Source organism: Calonectris borealis, chromosome 21 (assembly GCF_964195595.1).
Source record: "Calonectris borealis chromosome 21, bCalBor7.hap1.2, whole genome shotgun sequence".
Lineage (NCBI taxonomy): Eukaryota > Metazoa > Chordata > Aves > Procellariiformes > Procellariidae > Calonectris > Calonectris borealis.
Genome location: NC_134332.1, coordinates 10993650 through 11013527, shown reverse-complemented (window position 1 = coordinate 11013527; position 19878 = coordinate 10993650). Strand labels below are relative to the sequence as shown.

General features: G+C 40.0%; 1 protein-coding gene across 12 annotated transcripts in view; it reads left to right on the top strand.

Moving 5' to 3' along the window:
* The window catches only part of STRBP (spermatid perinuclear RNA binding protein), a 79636-nt gene that overhangs the window by 47276 nt on the left and 12482 nt on the right, over nt 1–19878 (top strand). For 6 of the 12 annotated variants that reach the window (XM_075170849.1, XM_075170853.1, XM_075170844.1 and 3 more), the window contains 6 exons: nt 338–496; nt 2662–2796; nt 3717–3857; nt 5492–5615; nt 7716–7760; nt 10341–10786. In XM_075170849.1, the coding sequence (XP_075026950.1) occupies nt 338–496; nt 2662–2796; nt 3717–3857; nt 5492–5615; nt 7716–7760; nt 10341–10417 (681 nt within the window). In that variant the 3' untranslated portion in view covers nt 10418–10786. Of the gene's footprint in view, nt 1–337; nt 497–2661; nt 2797–3716; nt 3858–5491; nt 5616–7715; nt 7761–10340; nt 10787–12965; nt 13838–13976; nt 14037–14289; nt 14395–19878 lie in introns of those variants that run through there. The other 6 variants (XM_075170850.1, XM_075170852.1, XM_075170842.1 and 3 more) reach the window with 5 other exon arrangements.

Here is a 19878-nt window from a genome sequence, read left to right as displayed (position 1 = left end):
CCCCTTATCATACTGTTAAGCAGTGTCATGCAGTGGATGCACTTCCGAATTTTAATCTATTATTTTACAAGGAATTCTCGAGTTGATGAATGATGCTCATGAGGAATTGCTATCTTTGAGACTAAAATTCTCTTTGTGTTGATTCCACTTTTGGAAGCCTGGAACTATTTTCCCCATTGCTACTGTGTTTTTCTCCATGTCAACACAGGAGAAAACGTATTTCTAAGCAATCTGCCTTTATTAAGTGTATGGTGGACATTCTTCTTTTGTGTTGTGTTTGTGTTTGTTTCTATACTGCTACCTATGTTACAGTTCATTTCATGTGGCTTTGTTGTAGGTTTTACAAGCAATGGGGTATCCAACTGGTTTCGATGCAGATGTGGAGTGTATGAGTTCTGATGAAAAATCAGATACTGAAGGTAAAAATGAAACAATGTCTTCAATCTCAAGCAATAATACTGGAAATTCCACAGCTGACACCTCCGCTACCCTAGAGGTGAGTATTGCATTCAAAAGTACCAGTGATGGAGAGATGTTGGTTTTGATTTTTTGTGGGTTTTGGGGTTTTTTGGTTTTGTTTGTTTGTTTTTTTTCCCCCTCTTCTCCAAGAAGAGAATGGCATTTTAGTTAGGGTGGTGGATGGGAATTAAGAGATAGTTTCCAGTCTCAGATCTGCAATAGTCTTTGTGTCACTGGACAAATAACTGATCCTTGTGCCTCCTCTCCTCAAGTTTAAGGTGGGGTAGCCATCTTGTCCTCCTGAGACCATAAACCCTTTGAGACAGGTGTCGCTCTTCTAGGGAGCTTATGTCTGGTCCTACGATTGGGACACCTCCATCTTGTTTGGTGCCTCTGGGCTCTAGTAATGCAAATTTCACGATTTCCGTTTTGTAATAGTGGGTTTGTCAAAAAGGTAGACTTAAGACAATATTTTAAACTGATACACAGGAAGACCGATGAAAATATAAAAATTCGTTAGATGTTAAGAAATTTAAAACTTTATACCTCTATGCATATTGAATGGACTAGAAAATGCTGCGTTGAAAATGCTCCAGTATACTTTAACTTTGGCACTTGTAGCTGAAGTCAGGTGCTATAAGGAGCATGCTGTGCTTGTTTTCTCACTGAAGTTGTGGGAAATAGAGTATTCCTCAAAGGACAAAATTCCAGTAACTTTAGTAACTTCGGCTGAATGTTCCCAGGAATCAAGCTATGACGGGTCTGTAGTACACTGATTGGATATTTTCTTAAAGTATTTCTGGTATTTGTTTCTTTTCACCGTTGAGAAACCAGGAGATTTTAAACTCATGCTTAGATGTCATCCCCTTCACTCTTCTCTTCCTGATTTCCTTGACCAGTGTTCGTAATTGCCACGAGGGATTTTAGAGAAGCATCCTGCGTAAAGACTGAGTTAAGCTTTACTTTGTGTATTTGTTTGTCTGCCTGGTAGCCCTGTGGCAAGCTCTCTGGGGGCTGTACTGATAAACCATTGTAGATTCCTGCTTTCTTTTTCATTATAATGCTTTTTTCGCAGGAGTACGGGGGGCTTGTGCTGTAAATATAAGTAATTGTTCTGTTCTTTGAATACTTGTCATGATGTTAAAACATGAATTTCTTCAGTTGGAAGCCACTTAATTTCCAGACTTAATTTCCGAGTGTGTAATCACGGACAACTCGATTCACATATGTATTTCCAGGGAAAGGAAATGGGGGTATTTTATACTCAGCAAACTGACCTGTTAATTTTCCTTTAAAATTTATTGTATTTTATCACAAAAGTGGGTAATATTTTAAGATGACCAAGATATTTCCCAAACTGCATGACTTTGGGTTTCCACGTTTACTCTTTTGAGACACTTTACTTTCAAAGGGCCGGTCCTGGTACTAGGACTCCTGATCTTTATCCAAAATAAGAAGTTGCTTTGGAAAACATTGTTTTGATCCCTCCATCATCTTTTTCTTCGTTAGTGAGTAGTCATTTGTATTTGTAGCTGAGTGCACTCTAATGCAGGCTGACGCTGGTGCACTGAGATCTCAGCTTTACCTTCCTTGCTTTCCAAACAGTTACAGGTATTTCTGCTGAAACATGTGACCCGGGATATGAGACTTCTTCAGTCAGAGCTCAGTGGTGCCAGGACGTAATTAGATCGAGCAGCAGAGATGTGTGCAAGGTTGGGAAGGCTAATTTCTCCTTCCAGTGGTAAAGCCTTCGATTTCAGAGAACTTGACACCATGGCTTCAGCTTTGGATACCCTCAGGGTTGAAATTCCAAGTGCAGCTGGTGTAACGTTCAGTTTGTGTAGACACCAGACCAGGCCAGGAGCAAAGTAGCTCTCTCCAACAGAAACAGAGGGTGTGACTTCTCTTACAGTGTCGTTTGTCCCCCGCCGTTCTTCAGAGAAGAGACTTCCCATCGGCTGTTCTAGCGCAGCGTGTTCCCCTGAAGCCAAGGCAGCGTTATCTTTGATACAGGTCTGTTCCTGGGAAGCCTGCCGAGGCCTGCGTGTTGGGAAGCACGCGCTATTGCAGAGGCTTGACACACTGATAATGCTGGCATTCTCCAAGTGGCTGGCCACGTGGCACTGTAAGCCACAATGCTGTAGATGTTTGCCTGCCTTTGGAAGAGAAAGGCTCTAACGCAACACCATAATGTCTCTCTAGGTAAGAACTCAGGGCCCTATACTCACAGCGAGTGGCAAAAACCCGGTGATGGAGCTCAATGAAAAAAGAAGAGGTCTGAAGTATGAGCTCATCTCTGAGACAGGTGGAAGCCATGACAAGCGCTTTGTGATGGAGGTGAGTGAACCAGAGTTACAGAATTGGTAGGTGGTTTTATTAACGGTGCTTCAGTCTTTGGAGTTGCTTGCTGCTACAGTTCAGATTTTTTGTATTTTGCTTTTTGCAGTGCACATCTGAGGTGGTGGTATTTTCAGGTTTTTGTATCTCTTACTGCTTCGGTGATGATTAGACTGGGGAAAGGAATGTCTTTTATGCTTTAGGAAAATACAATGAGAATTAAAACTGGATTCTGACAGCCCCAAACTACATCATGTCTTGACATGAGGAGGAGGAGGGAAGTAGAAGATCCACAGCTTGACAAAAATATCTGATGTGCAAATTTTGCAAACACACTTGGCAACCCCGTGTCAGTGGCCTGATTTGAATCTCCTATTGCCAGCTTACCGGGGTATTTGGAAAGACTGTAGCAGAGGGTAAACTGGTTTGATTTCTTCATCTACTTGTGCTGTCTCTGAAGTAGCACTGGGCTCTAAAGTGATATGAGGTAGCATCCCAGTTAAACAGTGTATGTATAGTGTAGGCAAAGATGTTGGTATATAAGACATTGATAAAGATGTGGGGAGCCTCAAACGATTCCTAAAACCCCCTGTTTCCTAGCAGCGTCATTCATGTGTTGAGAAGCTCGAGCACATTGGCTAAATTCAGTATCAAATAGATATACTGGTCCTCTTTGAATTGCACTTGTAGTTTCCAGATTCCTGCAGTAATATCTGCAATATAACGGTTCACAGGATCACTTAGGTATTCTTTATCAGCTTCATAATCTGCAAGCAATAGAAATTTGTCACATAAAACACTGAGGATTTTTTTTTTTTTTACTACTGAAGTTCTTTATGGAGGGCGCATCATGATGAGTGGGTGCAGCATGGTATTCCCAACGCTAAATACTAGGCATAAATTCATGTCTCAATTTCCAGGTAGAAGTAGATGGGCAGAAGTTCAGAGGTGCAGGCCCAAATAAGAAAGTAGCAAAAGCAAGCGCTGCATTAGCAGCACTTGAAAAACTGTTCTCTGGGCCTAATGCAGCAAACAACAAGAAAAAGAAGATTCTTCCTCAGGTAAGAATTGTTATTTGCTTTTTGGACCACTCCGTTCTCACAGCCCTGGGTTGTTCTATGATACAGGAACTTCTGCAGGAAGCAAGTGATTTCAGTCTCTTGTTTTATGCACACGTGAGGTTTCTATTTTTATTCTTCTACAATAATTATTGTATTATAACAATATAATCTGATAGTTGGGACCATATTGTGGGAAATACAGTAGAAAAGGAGGCACAGAGAAAGAGGTGCCAGTTAGCTGGAGGAGATACAGTAAAGTCAGTGGTTCAACCAGTGACAATGTGGAAGTCTCTTGTGTTTTCAGGCCAGAGCCGTAGTGTGCTGCTTCATCATGTAAGATGCGTAGACTTAGGAGATAAGTCATTTATAGCCAGGTAAAGGCATTAACTCTAGATTCTGGAGTAAGCTGAGACCTTTGCTCCTTTTTTGCATCTTTTCAGCTTTTCAGATGAGCCATTTTGTTTGGTGAGGAAGACTAGTATAATAAAAAGCTCGGCTTTGTCCATTAGGTTTAACAGCCACAATGATCTCTCAAATCTATTAAGATTAACGTTGAACAGAGCAGAAACTAATCAACAGTGTTATTCCTCCAGAGGACTACAGTCTGAACTAAGTCCTGAGGATTATAATTTGTGTCTCTCCTGGGCAAATACGTTAGAATTAGGATTTTCTTGTCATTTCACGCTGGAGCAGAATGTATCATAACATACACTTACAAAAGATAACAGTCAGCTCTTATTTTTGTCCTCTCCATTTCACTAAGACCTTTGGTTACGAGTACTTCAGTTTCCATTACTGTGTTGAAAGTCCAGTAAATGAGAAAAACACTACCTCATAGGATGGTGTTCCACGTGCAGTTAAGATATGAAACTGACCTCTGGTTCAGGCACTTCCTAAATTCTGATTTTTCTTTTTCGTTGTTCATGTGTTCTTTTTTCAGTAGGTCAGTGACGGCAATAACTGCCAACTTGTCCCTGAAATACCTGGATTTGCATTATTTTATTGTTTTCAGAGGGTAATTGGTACAGCAAAGCTGTGCTCTGATGCATGGAGCAGCACCAGCTTCTGTAACTCCTTGCTGTTTTTTCACTTGTAGATGGTGACAACGGGAAAAAGAAGGTGGCATTCTGGTAAAGTTAGGTTAGAGCAGTCCGGTGTTGTCATGAGGTGGTTACTTGTCTTTGGGGTGAAATCCTGGCCCTGCTGAAGTTACATGGGTTCAGAATGGTAGGAGCGAAGCAAAAACAATGTTGTAGCTCGAGGAGAGCTGGGAAAGATAGCAGCAAGGCACAGCAGAGAAAGGGTCAGAAGCCACCAGTGTTCATCCATGCCCATGCGACCAAAACTGAGGTAAAAAACGCAGTCTGACCATGCCGACTGCCAGGTCTGAGTGAAGTGAACGTGCTCCTGGACTCGGTGTGCGCTGCAGTCAGTGACCCGGCAAGAGACTCGCCTGGTTTCTGTCAGTCAGATTCTTTAGGACGGTACTTCTCCAGTCTGTGTTCTGCCTTTAACAAGACTGCATCAAGCATGTTTAAGGAGATTTTTAAAAGGCAGTGATTTAATGCAGATGGCCTTGTATTTCCAGCAACGCTTTCACTTTCTGAACTGCTATTTTTTATTACTCTGGGCAGACTAAAGGGGTTGTCAATACAGCTGTTTCTGCAGCAGTCCAGGCTGTCCGAGGCAGAGGACGAGGTGCTTTAACACGAGGGGCATTTGTTGGGGCAGCTGCTGCTACTGGATACATAACACCAGGTAAGGCTAGACACTAATTGCTCATAGTTTAATTTTTGTCTGCTGGGGTGTTCTTTTCCATGTGTGTCAGTCACCTATGCAAGTGATTTCTTCAGATTTAATCATCTGAGATGATGCAGAAGGGAGAATTCATGGGGCTTTAAATAAATCCAAGAGCTGAAAAACTGGCAGTACCTGTCCTTTACCTCGGCGTGCGCAGAGCACACAGTTATGGGCATAATGGCTCTCCTGGCTTTATTATTTTATTGTATGTCGTCTTCATAGTTCACTGCCATGGCACAATTCCCAAAACTCTCTTCCTATCCAAGAGCCTCCTGGATCATGTGCCCTTCAGCATTAGGAGTGGCTTTCCCAAGAAACCCTTGTGGAGATTATGTTGGCAGGCTCGGGAGTCACTGTGCTCCCAGAAACTTTCTATACGAATTGCACATGTGAGCACAGCATCTATTAGTGGTGGCCAAAAAAAAACAAAAATAAAAGCATTTCTGTTCATACTCTGGCTGATGTTAATTCATCACTGAATGATGAACTGTTCTGATTAGTAGAAACATCTTTTGAAATCCAAGGGCCTTCTGGTTCATATTTATCCTTGGTGCTTACCGTACAGAGCAGGTGAGTTACTAGTCAGGATGTCTCATTGCTGATTCCTTAGGGCAGATTTGCAACCATCAGAAGCAAAACTCTTCCAGCTTGAAGAGCTGAAGTGCTCAGCTGCTACTGGCTGGAACAAAATAGTGTAGGGTTTTTTGTTGCGTTGTTTGGTTTTTAAAATGACAGACACATTTAACGAAATGTTCACTTTCTCCTTCCCCTTACTTTTCAAAGTGCATTGTTCTTTGTGACTCTCTACAACATGTCTGAGGCTTGCAGGTGACATGTGAAGGGAACCTAGACATTATTTTTACTTGGAATTAGAACCACAAATTTGTAAGAATGAGATGCTGTGGATTTCTTAGTCAAAGCAAATCCAATAGCTTCCAAAAATTAAAATTTATATTCCTCATGTTCAGGTTTTCAGATAACAGTATGAGCTCTAATTATACCCTTCAGCCATTCACACATGCTAATAGCAGAGCCCTGGTGTTTGGTAGAGTTGCTTTCTGGCACAATCGACAGCATGTCGTCTTCATTGTCCCTGTATTTTCATGTAATTACAAATATTAAAAACCAGTAATTCATTTTTAATGGCTGTTAACATTGTTTTTGGAACTGTCTTGTCTGCCTGAGGAGTCATTTATGAGACACTTCAACCTGCCAGGGGCATGCTTCTTGCCAGCATGGAATTACTCCAGAAATAAGTTTAATTTCCCAGTCGTTGTAGTTGTTAAGCTTTTACTGGCCTTGGCCTTCACAGATTATTTCTCTTCATCCCCTATTCTTCTGAGAAATCGCTTGCTTTTTGTGATGGACACAAGTGATCCCACCAGAAAAAAAACTGTAAAGACTTCATGAACTACTGAGATGTAGTAACCAAGACTGGTGTTACCGTTGTTGCTTTTTGTCTCACTCCAGAGTCATGCTTAGCTCTTTGGGGAGAAAAAAGATACTGTTCTCTGTTTGCCTCTCGGTGTTCAGATGTCCTTTGTGAAACTTTCTTTTGTCTGTTAGAAATGGCAGAGAAAGCAGAATTCACAGGAGCTTTACTGATGGTGATGTGGTATCTGCCACAGGCATCTGGCATTCCCCTCTTTATAATGGAAGCTGAGGAAAATGACTGTTCTCTGCATTAGACTGTATTTGTAATTTAGGACGAACATAAGCAAATACGGGATGTCTGACTGGATTATGCCAGCTCCATGCTCTGACAGTACAGACTTGAGGGCTTCAGCTGAAAGAAAATGCTAAGGAAATGAAATATGGAATTTAACTCTTTGATGCTGAGGCTTAAGAAAGTCATTGGGTAGTTTGTTCTTCAAGCCGCCATGTAGAAGGATTTTAGTGTTTTCAGCAAGATTTATATGTATTCGTGTGAGTTTGGTTTTTCTGTGGTCCTGCTTCATGTACCAGAAAGGGTCCCTCCCTGTGTGTTGGTGTGCAAACGCTGATTGTCTTCAGATACTGTAGGAAATGAAACACATCCCTTATCTGTTTATATTGCAGGCTATGGAGCACCGTATGGGTATAGTACAGCTGCGCCAGCTTACGGTACGTATAGCCCAATAATTAACAAATTAGAAATGATACAGAAACTGTTGTGGCAGTCCAAATGTGGCAGTCCAAGGAGAAATTCAAAGAGATTAAAGCTCTTAAACCATGACAACAACAACACTTTTATGCCATAACCTTGTGGTTCTTTTTTGGTTGGAGTAGCTTTTTTGCCTATGCTTTGCCTGGTTTGTGGAAGGACTGCTTGTTCTAATTGCCTGTTCCCTTTCATACTGAAACCGAATTGAAGTAGTTCTACTTTTTACAGCCAATCTGTGCTCCATTCAAAGACTACCGAAGGGCCTATTTCAGCATCTCTGACCCACGTTTATCTAAATGGCATTGCAGTCACATTGGCGAAACGTTTGTCCCCAAGTCTAAGTGGCTTGTGGACAAAGCTCCCTTAATGCTGTCAACTCCATGAAGTTGTGCATATACACCCCCCCGCCCCCACCCCCCCGCAGGCTAAAACACTGCTGCTTGGGACAAGCAGAACGGTTTTTCTGTAGCTTACGCCGTTAGCAATCGGAGTGCAAGGAGGCTAGGACATGGTAATTTGCCACAATGCTTTTTACTAAGAAATGTAGCGATCTTAGGCTGGCAAAGCACTGGTTCCCTGAAGATGGTAAAATAAACTAATAATCGGAGATCTATGATGAAGGGTTTTTCTTAACTCAGCTTCTCCCTACCCACTGGCTTTTTTTATGCTAGACTAACAATGCATACCTCTAACCGGCCCTTTTGGTTACTTTGAATGAGGTTTATGTGGCAATGGGAGCAAAGCAGTTTGGAGTCAGTGATGCGTCCTGGCACACAAAAAGTGAGCCCACTGGAACCAGTCCCACTGTCCTCTCCTGTCACAGGACTGGGTGATAGCCTGCTACTCAAATGACAAGTTGAGTACGTTTCAAGGCCTGCAGTTTTTCGTATGGGAAACTAAGCCTGCAATTTGCTATTAATTTTCTAGCTTTTGTAGCATTTGCAGTACTGGTTCCTCTCAAATTTGTATAGCTTGGGCAATACCAACTCCCCTGATAGCATTATAAAAGTTAAAAATATTTTGAAACGTTGATTTCATTGCTTTCTTTTAGAGGTAAGAGCTATGAACAGTGGAGGAATGCTGCTGCTTTATTGAAAATGTTCACTTTGCTTGACTGAGACCAGCTGGTCCTATTCCGTAGTCCTGCAGTGGAAAGGGAGGGAGAATGGGCCCATGGGCTGCACTTACACTGTGGAATTCTCCCTTCGAAAGTAAAGCAAACCTCTCTAGTTACAGAACTCCTGCCCTATTGACTGGCCAAGTGCTTTGACAGAACGGCAGCTGACAGCACTGCTGTCCCATCGAGCGTGCTCCGTGCGTTGTCTTCTGTGTTGTATTACACAAGGAACAGCTACATGTTTTCCCAAGGAAAAATGAAAAGAAATTTAGTTTAGGGCTTACTTCACGGTAACGGATTTCTAAAAAATCCCTTTGGTTCTTTCCAAGCAATAGTCAGGGACTATAACTAAGATGAGTGGTATCTGCATATATGTATTTTTACAAGCAGGGACACATAGTGACCTAAGAGGAATCCTTTCCCTGCTGAAGAAAAGAATACAATTGCTACCAACTCTCCTTGCAGCTTTTCTTGCCTTTTTCACTCATTCCTTCTGTTTTGTGTTTTTTCTCACGATGCCTATTTTGGGAGCTGGATTTTAATCACTTAGCTGTGTATATGTGACGTATCACTGACTTCAAAGCATTGTGGAATTGAATGCCCCCATTTTTCACATAAAGAGTTTCTGTTTTTAATGTCTTATGATTGTGATGCGAAGTACTGGGATAATGCTTTTTGGCTGTAAGGTAAACATGTCTCTTTGCCTTTGTAAGCTGTTGCATGTTGGGAAACTTCACTTTGATCATCTGGTGCTCTGGAATACCTGCTGTTGCTGCTTTGTGATTTCTAAATGGATACATAGGTTAAATACTAGAATTTAAATAGGAAAGATTAAAAAAAAAAACATTTAATTGTGCAGAAGTTTGCGAGGCCACAAGAACTCTATAACAATCATGAAATCAGGCAGATATTAATCTTTCCAGATTTGCCACTTCAATACAGGAGAGGAAATGCAGAATAATGAAGCAGATGCAGAATTTACTGTAGGTGCTTGACTTTTGGCTGACCTACCTGGATGCTTATCAAAACTGCTCTGTTATGCACAGCAGTGCCTGTCTAGGATATCTGCAATTGTAACTGGACTGTGAAATTAACTCCGAACATAGAACGAGATAGTAGAGATTAATTATCATAAAGATTATGAAGTAGAGCTTCAAGTCCAAATACACACTCTGCTTTTGAGAATATTGCTTACTTTAATTTTACCAAACACAGGACAAAAACAAAAGCAAACTTTAAGCTAACCATCTGTTTGAAATAGTGCAAAGTGTTGAAGCGTTACTGTTTATGGGACTCTGCACCCTAAAATCACATTGACTGACTGATCTGGAAAAGGTTAATGAGAACACTACTGTAAGCTCTTATCTGACTTTCTTGGATCGCTGAACTTATTTGGAGTCCTCTCCCTTTCTTCTCTCTGTAGGTTTACCCAAGAGAATGGTTCTGTTACCAGTTATGAAATTCCCAACTTATCCTGTTCCCCACTACTCATTCTTTTAGCAAATGGCAGAAGCTAATTCCTATTGATTGAACAACACAGTACAGTACAGAATGTTAGAAGAAAAAAAGCCTTTTTATCCTGTTTTCTTTGAACACATACTTGAGCAAAGTCATTTGTAAAGAGACATCTTTTTCCTACTTTTTGATTTTAACAAAATGCAAATTTAGTTCTCTAAAACTTGAAAAAAATGTTCTGTGAAATGTTACCTCATTTTCAAATAACTTATACCAGCCTTCTGTTATAGGGAAGAACTAGAAGCTTAAATCTTACGTTTTAAATGAAGTATCCGATTATGTAAAATTAAATTTGTGAAGGATGTATAGAATATAAAACACTGATCACAAATAAACTGTTTTGTTGTAACACAAGAGTACTGCCTGTTTCCTAATGCAGTCACACAGATTCAGTTAATGACCTGTACTTGTTGTAGGGTTATTAAATGCAGGGCATAGTTCTTTAAAAAATAAAAAATTAAAAATTAAAAAAAAACCAAACTCACACAATAGAGTTAACATTTAACTTTGTAAATATTATGGTGTGTAATAAACTTAGTAATATATGGGTTAAAATACTGCTTTATCTTATTTTTTATAGTTAAGCATCAGTACCTGAGTTTTCTTACAATCTTTAAGATCAGCATACTGTAACTGTGATTTTAGACACAGTCTTAATTATCCAAGAAGGCTTTTCACTTGTGCACAAAATACTGAAAAACAGACGAAACAAAGGGAATTAATCTTAGGCTGTCTCTCTGTATTAGGCTGCATTCTGTGAAATAAGCATTAAACAAAGGAAGTTCCCACAGAAGGACTCTTGTTACGTAGGTACAGGGATACACTGTTAAGTCCGTATTGCCCAGAGAAAGGACGACAATAATGTTACAATCGGGTTCTTTAGAGCTCAAAAGCTGCTTGTTTTCCTTTCTTTTCTGTTTTTACAAAAGGCAAAAAAAAAAAAAAAAAGAAAAAAGAAAAAAATAAATTGCACTTGTTCTTGTGGCCTTTTTCACTTTTAAGATTGTCTGCCCACTCTTGATTTTCCATCCACCATTTCTACAGAAAGCATTTTAGTTGTCAATCTTCTATTAAAACAAAGGGTTCTCCTTTTCCCCCTTACATTTATAAGAATCTAAAGCAGCAACAAGGTCCCCATGAAAACTTGCTATTTAATTGTCCCAGTTCTTGTTGAGTGCTGCTGTGAAAAGTGACACACTTCAGCCATAGGCCAGTACTTTCTAAGAGTTGGTGCTCAAACCGAAAGAATCTTCTTTCCGCTAAGGAGTGTCTGCACCTGTCTGGAATTCCAGGACAGGCCCCAGCTCCACGCTGTCTCCATGTATTGTAGACTTCCGCATAAAAACTGCTGTGGGCTCTAACGAGGGGTCCGAGTCGTCTTTATTAAGGTATCACCCCACAAAATAAGCAGCGTTGTTGGTTGCACTTCTCTACTCAGACCTCACCCGTTGCTTTTCAGTAGGTGTGCTTTAGTTCATGCTCTTTCAAAGATTGCCTTGACACGCGCTGTTCTCCAACAGACTCTGCTGCTGAGGCGGGGGAGCGTTCTATATGAAGAGGGTGTAAGAACAGTGCTTAAAGCAATGTAAAGTTCCTCCTCCCCTACGCCCCCCATTATAGGGAAAGATTATTAGAAAAGCATAATAAGGGGTGGCTTATATAACAAGCTGCTTTTCTTGGAATTAACTGCAGCTGTTATTCTTAAGCTAAGTATTTGTGCTTAGGAATGTGTTTGTATCTTAAATGGTTTTTCTTCTGCCGTAGCTCTCGCTTTCGTTTGGTGTTGGTGGTACTTTAATAAAAAATGTCATCCATGCGTTAGTGTTGAAATGAAGAGCAGGGTCTTGGGGATGGAGTCAAATTGAGTGGTGCTCATAAATCACCGATATCTTTTGCTGGCCTATGGATGAAAGGAAGCCATCACGGAGCAGAAAAAGCATGGCTGATAAGAGCCCATTTTTGTTAATCAAGTATTCATTAAAGGAATCTTTGCACACATTTCCCCCCCCCCCTTCTCTTTTGGAGTTCCCCTGATTGGCAACTGTTTGTAGTTTCTTTTTTTTTTGAATCCCCAGCTTTGTAAAATTTCAAACAAAATATTCTCTGAACCAATTCTATACGATGAACATTCGTAAGCCAAATAACTTGTTCTTATTTCAAAAACAAGGAGGGCGCTATGCTCTTTTCCAACATGATGGCAGTCATTTCAGATGATTTATAGAAGTCATTTTTTATTTTTTTGTCATTTGTTGGGAGTTACTAACCACATTGTAAACTTGCCCCCTTGCTGCATATTTTACATTTCTCTGCTTTACTGAAAATATGAATGAGCTGTCAGTTCTTTGTTTAGAAAGTGGTAACCTTGGAAGTGTTAGATGTTTCAATACCTTCAAAGAATTAAAAGTGCCCATTTTACAATGAAAATTCCACTTGCAGCTGAAAGAGCAGAGAAATTTAAATGGAGCTTTAGCTTCAGCCAGTCTCTCTGAAATTAACATGAAGTTTTTGCTTCTCTGCTCTTTTCCCACTGTAGGTGGTTTTTTCATTGACAGTCCCTATTGCCAGCCTCTCAGCATCGCACCTTTTATTATTCACTTGGGCCCTCAAGATTTCTTCTCTGACTTCTAGAACCATCAGGTTGTGTGGCTCGAAATGGCATTTTGTACATGTCTTAAAAGCAAGAACAAACGTGGCTCGTTTTGAGGTTTCTCAACTTCAGACATGGAATCTGAGCTTTTTTCCTTTTTTTTTTTAAAGTGTTTTTCTCACTTCTTGAACTCTGTTCCATTTAATGAAAAGCAATACTTACTCCAAGCCACAGTCCTTTCCTTGGGTACATAGCAGGAGATGTGTATATGCTTCTGGTTGTTTCTTCACACTCGAAGGGAAAGGCTGGTGTGTCGGGGGTGGGGGGGAACCAAACGCCAAAACAAGAAACAAAACCTAGCAGAGTGCCTGCTTTAAGCAGTGAATCCTGCATTTACTTTCACTATTTAAGTACTTCTGAATTTTAATACTCTGTATTTGCATGTTTCCTATAAAAATTGCTACAAAGACTTGCAATGGTCGCTCTTGAAGCGGTAGTGCTTTGCACCATTGTGCATGTCAGCAGACATGAAATGTAGCAAAAAGGCAGAAGAAAAAATAGAATATATATTTTTCCAAAATCTAACTAAATGATATATTCTCTCTCTCTCTCTGTCTCTTCCCCACATCATTAATATGAGGCACAAAAAGGGTAGGCCTGAACTTTCAAATGGATTGCTTTTGTGTCTCTTAAAATCATCACCAAAGGACAGGAAAACATAGTATTTGCTAAACGTCCAGTTCAAAAAACTTTGCTGCTCTAAATTTACTGAGGTTTTTTCCTCTTAAATATTTGTATGTTGGTATTTTAAGATTGTGAATCAGCAATCAGCAATAACTGAAAGGTGAATGTTTTTTTAAATGGTATTGGAACATCTATATGTTGCAGCTTAAGACTTTTAAGCAGTTTTCAGCAGGTTAATACCACTTTATTCTCATTCTCTCCGGACCTTCATAGCCATATGCACTTGTATAAAATAAGCAGAAATGTAGTGACTGTAAGCTGAGATCGTGATATAAAAGGTAAGAGATTTTATTTTCAGCTTAAAGAATATTTTTATTGCTTTTTTTCTAAAAATCTCATATACCTGTGACAATCTTGTATATGGCACGTTTTTATTATGTCTTGTTTAACTAAATGTTTAAACAGGTAATACATAGGTCTGAATTCCAACTTTGTATTTTTCAAGGCCACTTCAAATACTCCAGTTTCAGTTAAAAAAGAAAATACTACTTAACACTTCTAAGAAATTGTTTGGTTTTATCAACAGACTGTTCTCCTTCGTATGTTTTTCTCTTGTGTAGCATAAAAAGCTGTGTTGATACTGCTGTGTGTCAGGCACTGCATTCCTTGCACACCTGTGGAAAACATTTGGGTAGGTACCAAAGCCAGGGCCATGGCCTGCGCTGAAAGGCGTAACGTGGTTATAGGTACGTGGAATAAAAAGGACAACTAGAATGTGTGATATTATCTAACTAATAGAGAGAGGAATTATCTCCCTGAACTATTAAAGCTAAACTCCAAATAAAGAATGAAAGACTTTGATGATATTACAGTTAAAATCTGCAGAGATCAAATTACATTAGGCCAAATTAAATCATGAAGCAGCCAGGTTTGCTTTCCTCTTGTGGGTGCAGTGGGAGGAGAGGAAGGCAGGCAGGCAGTGATTTAACTCTGCGTGAATAATTTGCTTAGCTGTGGTTTTCTAAGCTAGAAATTAGGATACAGCCATCCATAAATAATTCTTTTCAGTTCTGTAGTAAATGTTTTAACAAATATTTTACTTAGATGAAAATGGCTTTGGATTATGACCTATATTGTGCACATGATATGTGTAGTTTTAAAATACTAGGGTTTTTTTTAATTTGCCTTTATATAACCTTGCGTTATGCAAAGCTGCATAGTACTGTACTGCACAACTGCAGTACTTGCAGTACTTGAAGTTGCTGGAAACAACTCTTTTTATATAAAAATGGTAAAAAAAAAAGGGGGGGGGGAGTTGATGATGTTGTATTAGCATTTTAGGTGAAAGCATAAAAAATCTCTGACTGGTCACAGTTTATACTGATGTAAAACAGGAAAACACTCGGTATGGAATATCTAGTAGTGTACCAGGCCCAATTTTGCATCAAAATATAACAGCAAAAATAAACTGTATTTCATTTCAATATTGAAAACATCAAATTCAGTAAATAACTGCATGTGTAGGTTATCCATAACTCGGGGTATGTCTGGATAGAATTCACAGGCTGATGTAGAAAAATAGCTGTTAAATATTGTTAGCTTTGCTACTGTTGGCAGAAACCTGATCTTGCAAGTGGCCTGTATATTTGCACCTGGGGAAGTGAACTTAAGGAGCTGTACCAGTAACCGGAAAGCACATAACCATTTGATTACATTTGCAGGTGCAATTGATGGGCCATCAGAATGTCCTTCCCATTTGGTGGTGCAGGTTTTCATCTGCTGTTATCTTCAAGGTGCAAACCTGGGGCTTGATTTGAAGCTCACTTAAAATTCAATTCATTCTTTCAGCCTGTCAGGCTAAGCAGTCCTGGTGGTGGAGCAGCAGGCTGCTCTGTTTCCTTCGCAAGGCAGTATTTTATATGCGTCAAGGCAATGTTAAGGTACATTATAATGACCTTCTCTTGAGTATTCCTTTCCTAGGCTTAACTGATGTCAGTCTGACAAGCACTGTCCAGTTCAAGGACTGATTAATAAAATGTCTTGCTGACTCTTTCTTCATCTGTTTCTTTGTGGCCTATACTTGGCAGCTTAATCTATTTGTATTGGTTTCCGTCAGAACTGCTTTGACTGTGAATTTCCGTATTTTTCTGTCATTACCCTTTTAACTCTTACAATCCTAAGCATTCCACTCTTCTGCTTTTTTTAAATTCTCACTTTGTTGGATCGTCTCTTTTTCACTGAAAAGACACTACATTTCTCTAATATGTTTTTGTTTGTAATGCAAGTACTTATGTCCAAAACTTGTCCCCTGGCCTTTGCTGCACCCCTTCTTGGTAGGGTAGATGCCATTTCCTGACATGCGGAATCCACAGTGTACTTAAGACTCCTAAATCCTGGTTTTTGCAGCGACTTGGAATCAGTGATAAGATCCTAAGGTGCAAGATTGCCTAGGAACCTGTCTCATTGACAGAGGAACTTGAGCAAAACATTCCCGTGTATTGAAGTGTCACGGATGTAGGCTCCTTAAGTGCCTAATATATTGGCATTTGAGAGAGCAGTTAAATTCTAACAGTAGGTTTTAACCTAACTGAAATACCAGACTATTATCTGATGAGTAATTTGGGTAACATCTGCTTGATCAATGTTGCAACAAGCACTGTTTTGCTAAGGCAGAACTAGAAACTCTGGTCTTTTGCACAATACTTGCACGTTTCCTTTTAAAAGCCTCCTCACAGGAGCATGGTCTGAAGTGCCTTTTCTGTGAGATTAGAGGTCTATTTTATGGCTACTGAGCTTTTGTATTTCTGGATATACCCAACAGCCAAATCAGTAAACCTCATTCCGTATGCTTTGTGCAGCTGCTAGTATCGTTGCCTATTTTGTAGCACCTTTTCAGTGAAGCAGAAATGTTACTTTATAGTTTTAATTTCTGGTTCGTGGAAAAGAATTCTGAAGTAGTTCCTTTTGATTAGCACATATGTAAATAGGATGCCAGGGAAAGTCAGTGCTTGTACGCTACCCACCTTAACTCTAGTTTTAGCTAACCAGATGACAATATGTATTTTGGGAGATGGTGTCTAGCACTTAAAGGATTAAAAGAAGGCAGAGCTTTACAATAAGGAATTGACCTGTTTAACGTGTTGTCTGTATTGGAGGTGGATGACATTACCATTGACTTTGGAAGAACAACTGTGAGCTTCAGTGGTCTGCTCGGTTAACATTGAGGAAAGTAAGGCTATTTACAGAATGGGGATTGTTCCAATGTTAAACAGCGTTTGTTTGCCTTTAGCTGCTCTTGCATACAAACCCATCATCAGGCAGGTATTTGTTTTCCCTTTCTACCAGTTTGGGTTTCATGGGACCGCAGGAGGGAGAAATGTGTGTATAACCAGCCTGTTGCATTGTCCGACTGGTATCTGAAGTGCCTGTGCAGGACAGCGGTTCTCTCTGGACCATCTCCCCTTCAGAGAATTTAATCCCAGTTGACTTCTTACACCATTGTAGCATTGGTGTAAGAGCAGCATTGATACGACCTTGCTGTGAGGTTGTACATTCTAGCAGCAGTGTTTTCCTTTGTTTTGAAATAGGTGAAAGCTAGACAAAAGTATTTTTTAGAAATTTGTCAGCACATGACTTCAGGAGACACCTGGTGTTATCGTACGTATGATACAAATCAGCTGGTAGCTCTTCTCCAAAAGTGCAAAGCTCTGCAAGGAGCTGGCACCTCCATTTTACCAGCTGCAATGGTCAAAGAACTCAAGTTTTAAACAGCAGTCTTTACAGGTGGAAACCCTTAAGTACTGTGTACTGCTAACCATACCTCAGCATTTTTCCTCCTGATGGGTAAGTGGCAGCTGGAATGCCTGTCATTTTCCCAGATATGCAAACTGTGAATTTTGAAGAAATAATGTATTTAATAAAGTAGACTTCAGTCCTACTTTGCCAGCCATATGAGATTTCTCCAGGCATGTTCTATCTAGAGAAGGTTTTAAGGCAACCAGATCGGTTTGGAGGGCTTGGCTAGCTGAAAGCATGGTACGTGATGCTTCCTGCCATCATGTCCTCTCTCTGCCAGCGTTTGCTGTCCTCCTTAAGCACAGGTTCAGGAGTTGGAACATGGTGACCTTATTCCTGGGCATTGTGCCACTTGGATGGAGGGAAGCCAGCCTATACTTATCAAGGGAATGTGTAACACGCGGCCTCTGTTGCCCAAGCAATTTCTGTTGGACACTGCACAATCCAGCCCTCACAAAGGCAATTTAGTGCCTGGCTAGGTGGTTCCTAATCTGTCTAATTTGCTGTCATGTAGCCAATGTGAGTTAATTAGATGATTCAGCAATTGTCATGGCTCCCACTTAATGTGCTGTAAACCTTGCTGCTGTGACTTCCACTGCACTTAAATACCTTTGCTTCTGTGAATTCTGTCCTCCTTTCCTGCCTTTTCTGATCACCTTCTCGCATCCCAGTAAATAACTGATTCTTTCAAATTATCGAATTGTTATCTAGTTTCTAGATTCTTAAAAACTTTTAATCAGCCTATGACGAGCTTCAGAGAAACAAGTTTTCCTACAATTATTTCAACTTACTCATGTGCCAAGGGACTATTTCTACTCATTTACAAAGATGAGTGAAAACTATTCTGGTATCTCTGATCTCTGGAGACTAGGATTCTTTCTTTGAGAACAGCTGCCTTCTGGTAGGAAAAAAGATTTAAAGTGCATCTTACACAATAAAGGACTATGCCCTCTAGCCACTGAAAGAACTTGATTGGGGAAAAGTGCACAAATCTAAAATTATTTGAGGCTTTTTGCTTCCATTGAACTACTGAGAAAAATTTCCCTGACCACAAGTTCCTCGCGTTATTTGAAAGTAGAAAATGAAGGAAAAGCGGCATGAAGATTTTTCAAGTGGTCTAGGAAAAAAATACCGTTCATTGGCTGTTCAACTATGGGACATCAATCTTGGTATTTCTTCTAAAACTCCAAGATAGCAATGAATGTGAGCAGCTTTAACGTACCATCCCTGATCCAGTCCCAGCAATGTCCTTGGAGAGTGAGCCTGGCAGTCCCTGTCTTTTCAGTCACTGACCCCCTGAAAGAAACAGTGTCCCTTGCTTCATTTGTAGTTCTGCATCTGTACTTCTGAGAGCCCGTAGATCATCACAGTCGAGAGGTGGAGTACCTGAACATCTCTCCAGAACTGTATAAATGAAGAGCAAGCAGACAATAGTATTTCAGTTGTTACTCAGACAAAATTGCAAATTTCCCTCTGCCTCTTTTGCTTGGTAGGCTAAGAGATGATCATCAGGTATTAGAACTTCTTGCCTTTAGCTAAATTCTTTGTAGACAGTTGCCTGTTACTTAATCAAGGAAAAAATACATCCTGGCTTCAGATCAGTTCCAAGTCACAGAAGCAGCTTACAAAAATGGCTTCATTTCCAGTGGCTCTGGGAAACAGCACAAGAACTCTGCTGCAGTGGATTCTTTTGGATACATGATGAGATACGTAAATATGAAGTTCAGATTGTAGTTCTCGGTCGTGAAGCTGACTAAGACTCTCCTCTCTGGCATCAAAAGAATGAAAATGAGCTCTCTGCTGGACTTGCTGAGAAGTTCTGTTAAGAACAGTTGTACTGTCTTAAAAAACAGTAACTCAGCTTGAATGTTCAGGACACAGACCCTCTTGGGCTTCCTGCTGAATAAATCTACTGAAAAATGAGATACTTTATTGACTTGTTTAAAGCAAAGCAAAGGGATACTGTAGTTGCATCTGCTATCTATAGTATATAAGACAGCTTGTCTAACAGCTCATTGGTTTCATTCTTCTGTTTTAGCACATATAGTTTGCTGTGAATCTGATCTTTACTGTAAAGTGGAAATTGTGTTATAGTCATTTTAGAGCAATTCACTGGAGAAACTCAGCACTGAAGTCCTATGCCTATGGATTGTGGCAGCAGTTTTCACCTATACTTTCTTTTGAACACTAACCACTTAAGCTAGTAATTCAAGTGTTTGACATTAAGAGAATTGTCATCACAAAACTGTTCTATTACTTAACCCCAGAAGTTATGTCTCCTTAGCTTTATTTGTGTCATCTAAATCCATACCTATTTATGTCCAGGTTTTCTAGTGCTCCTGAAGCATCTTCCTTTTTCCCATTCTGCTCACAGAAATGG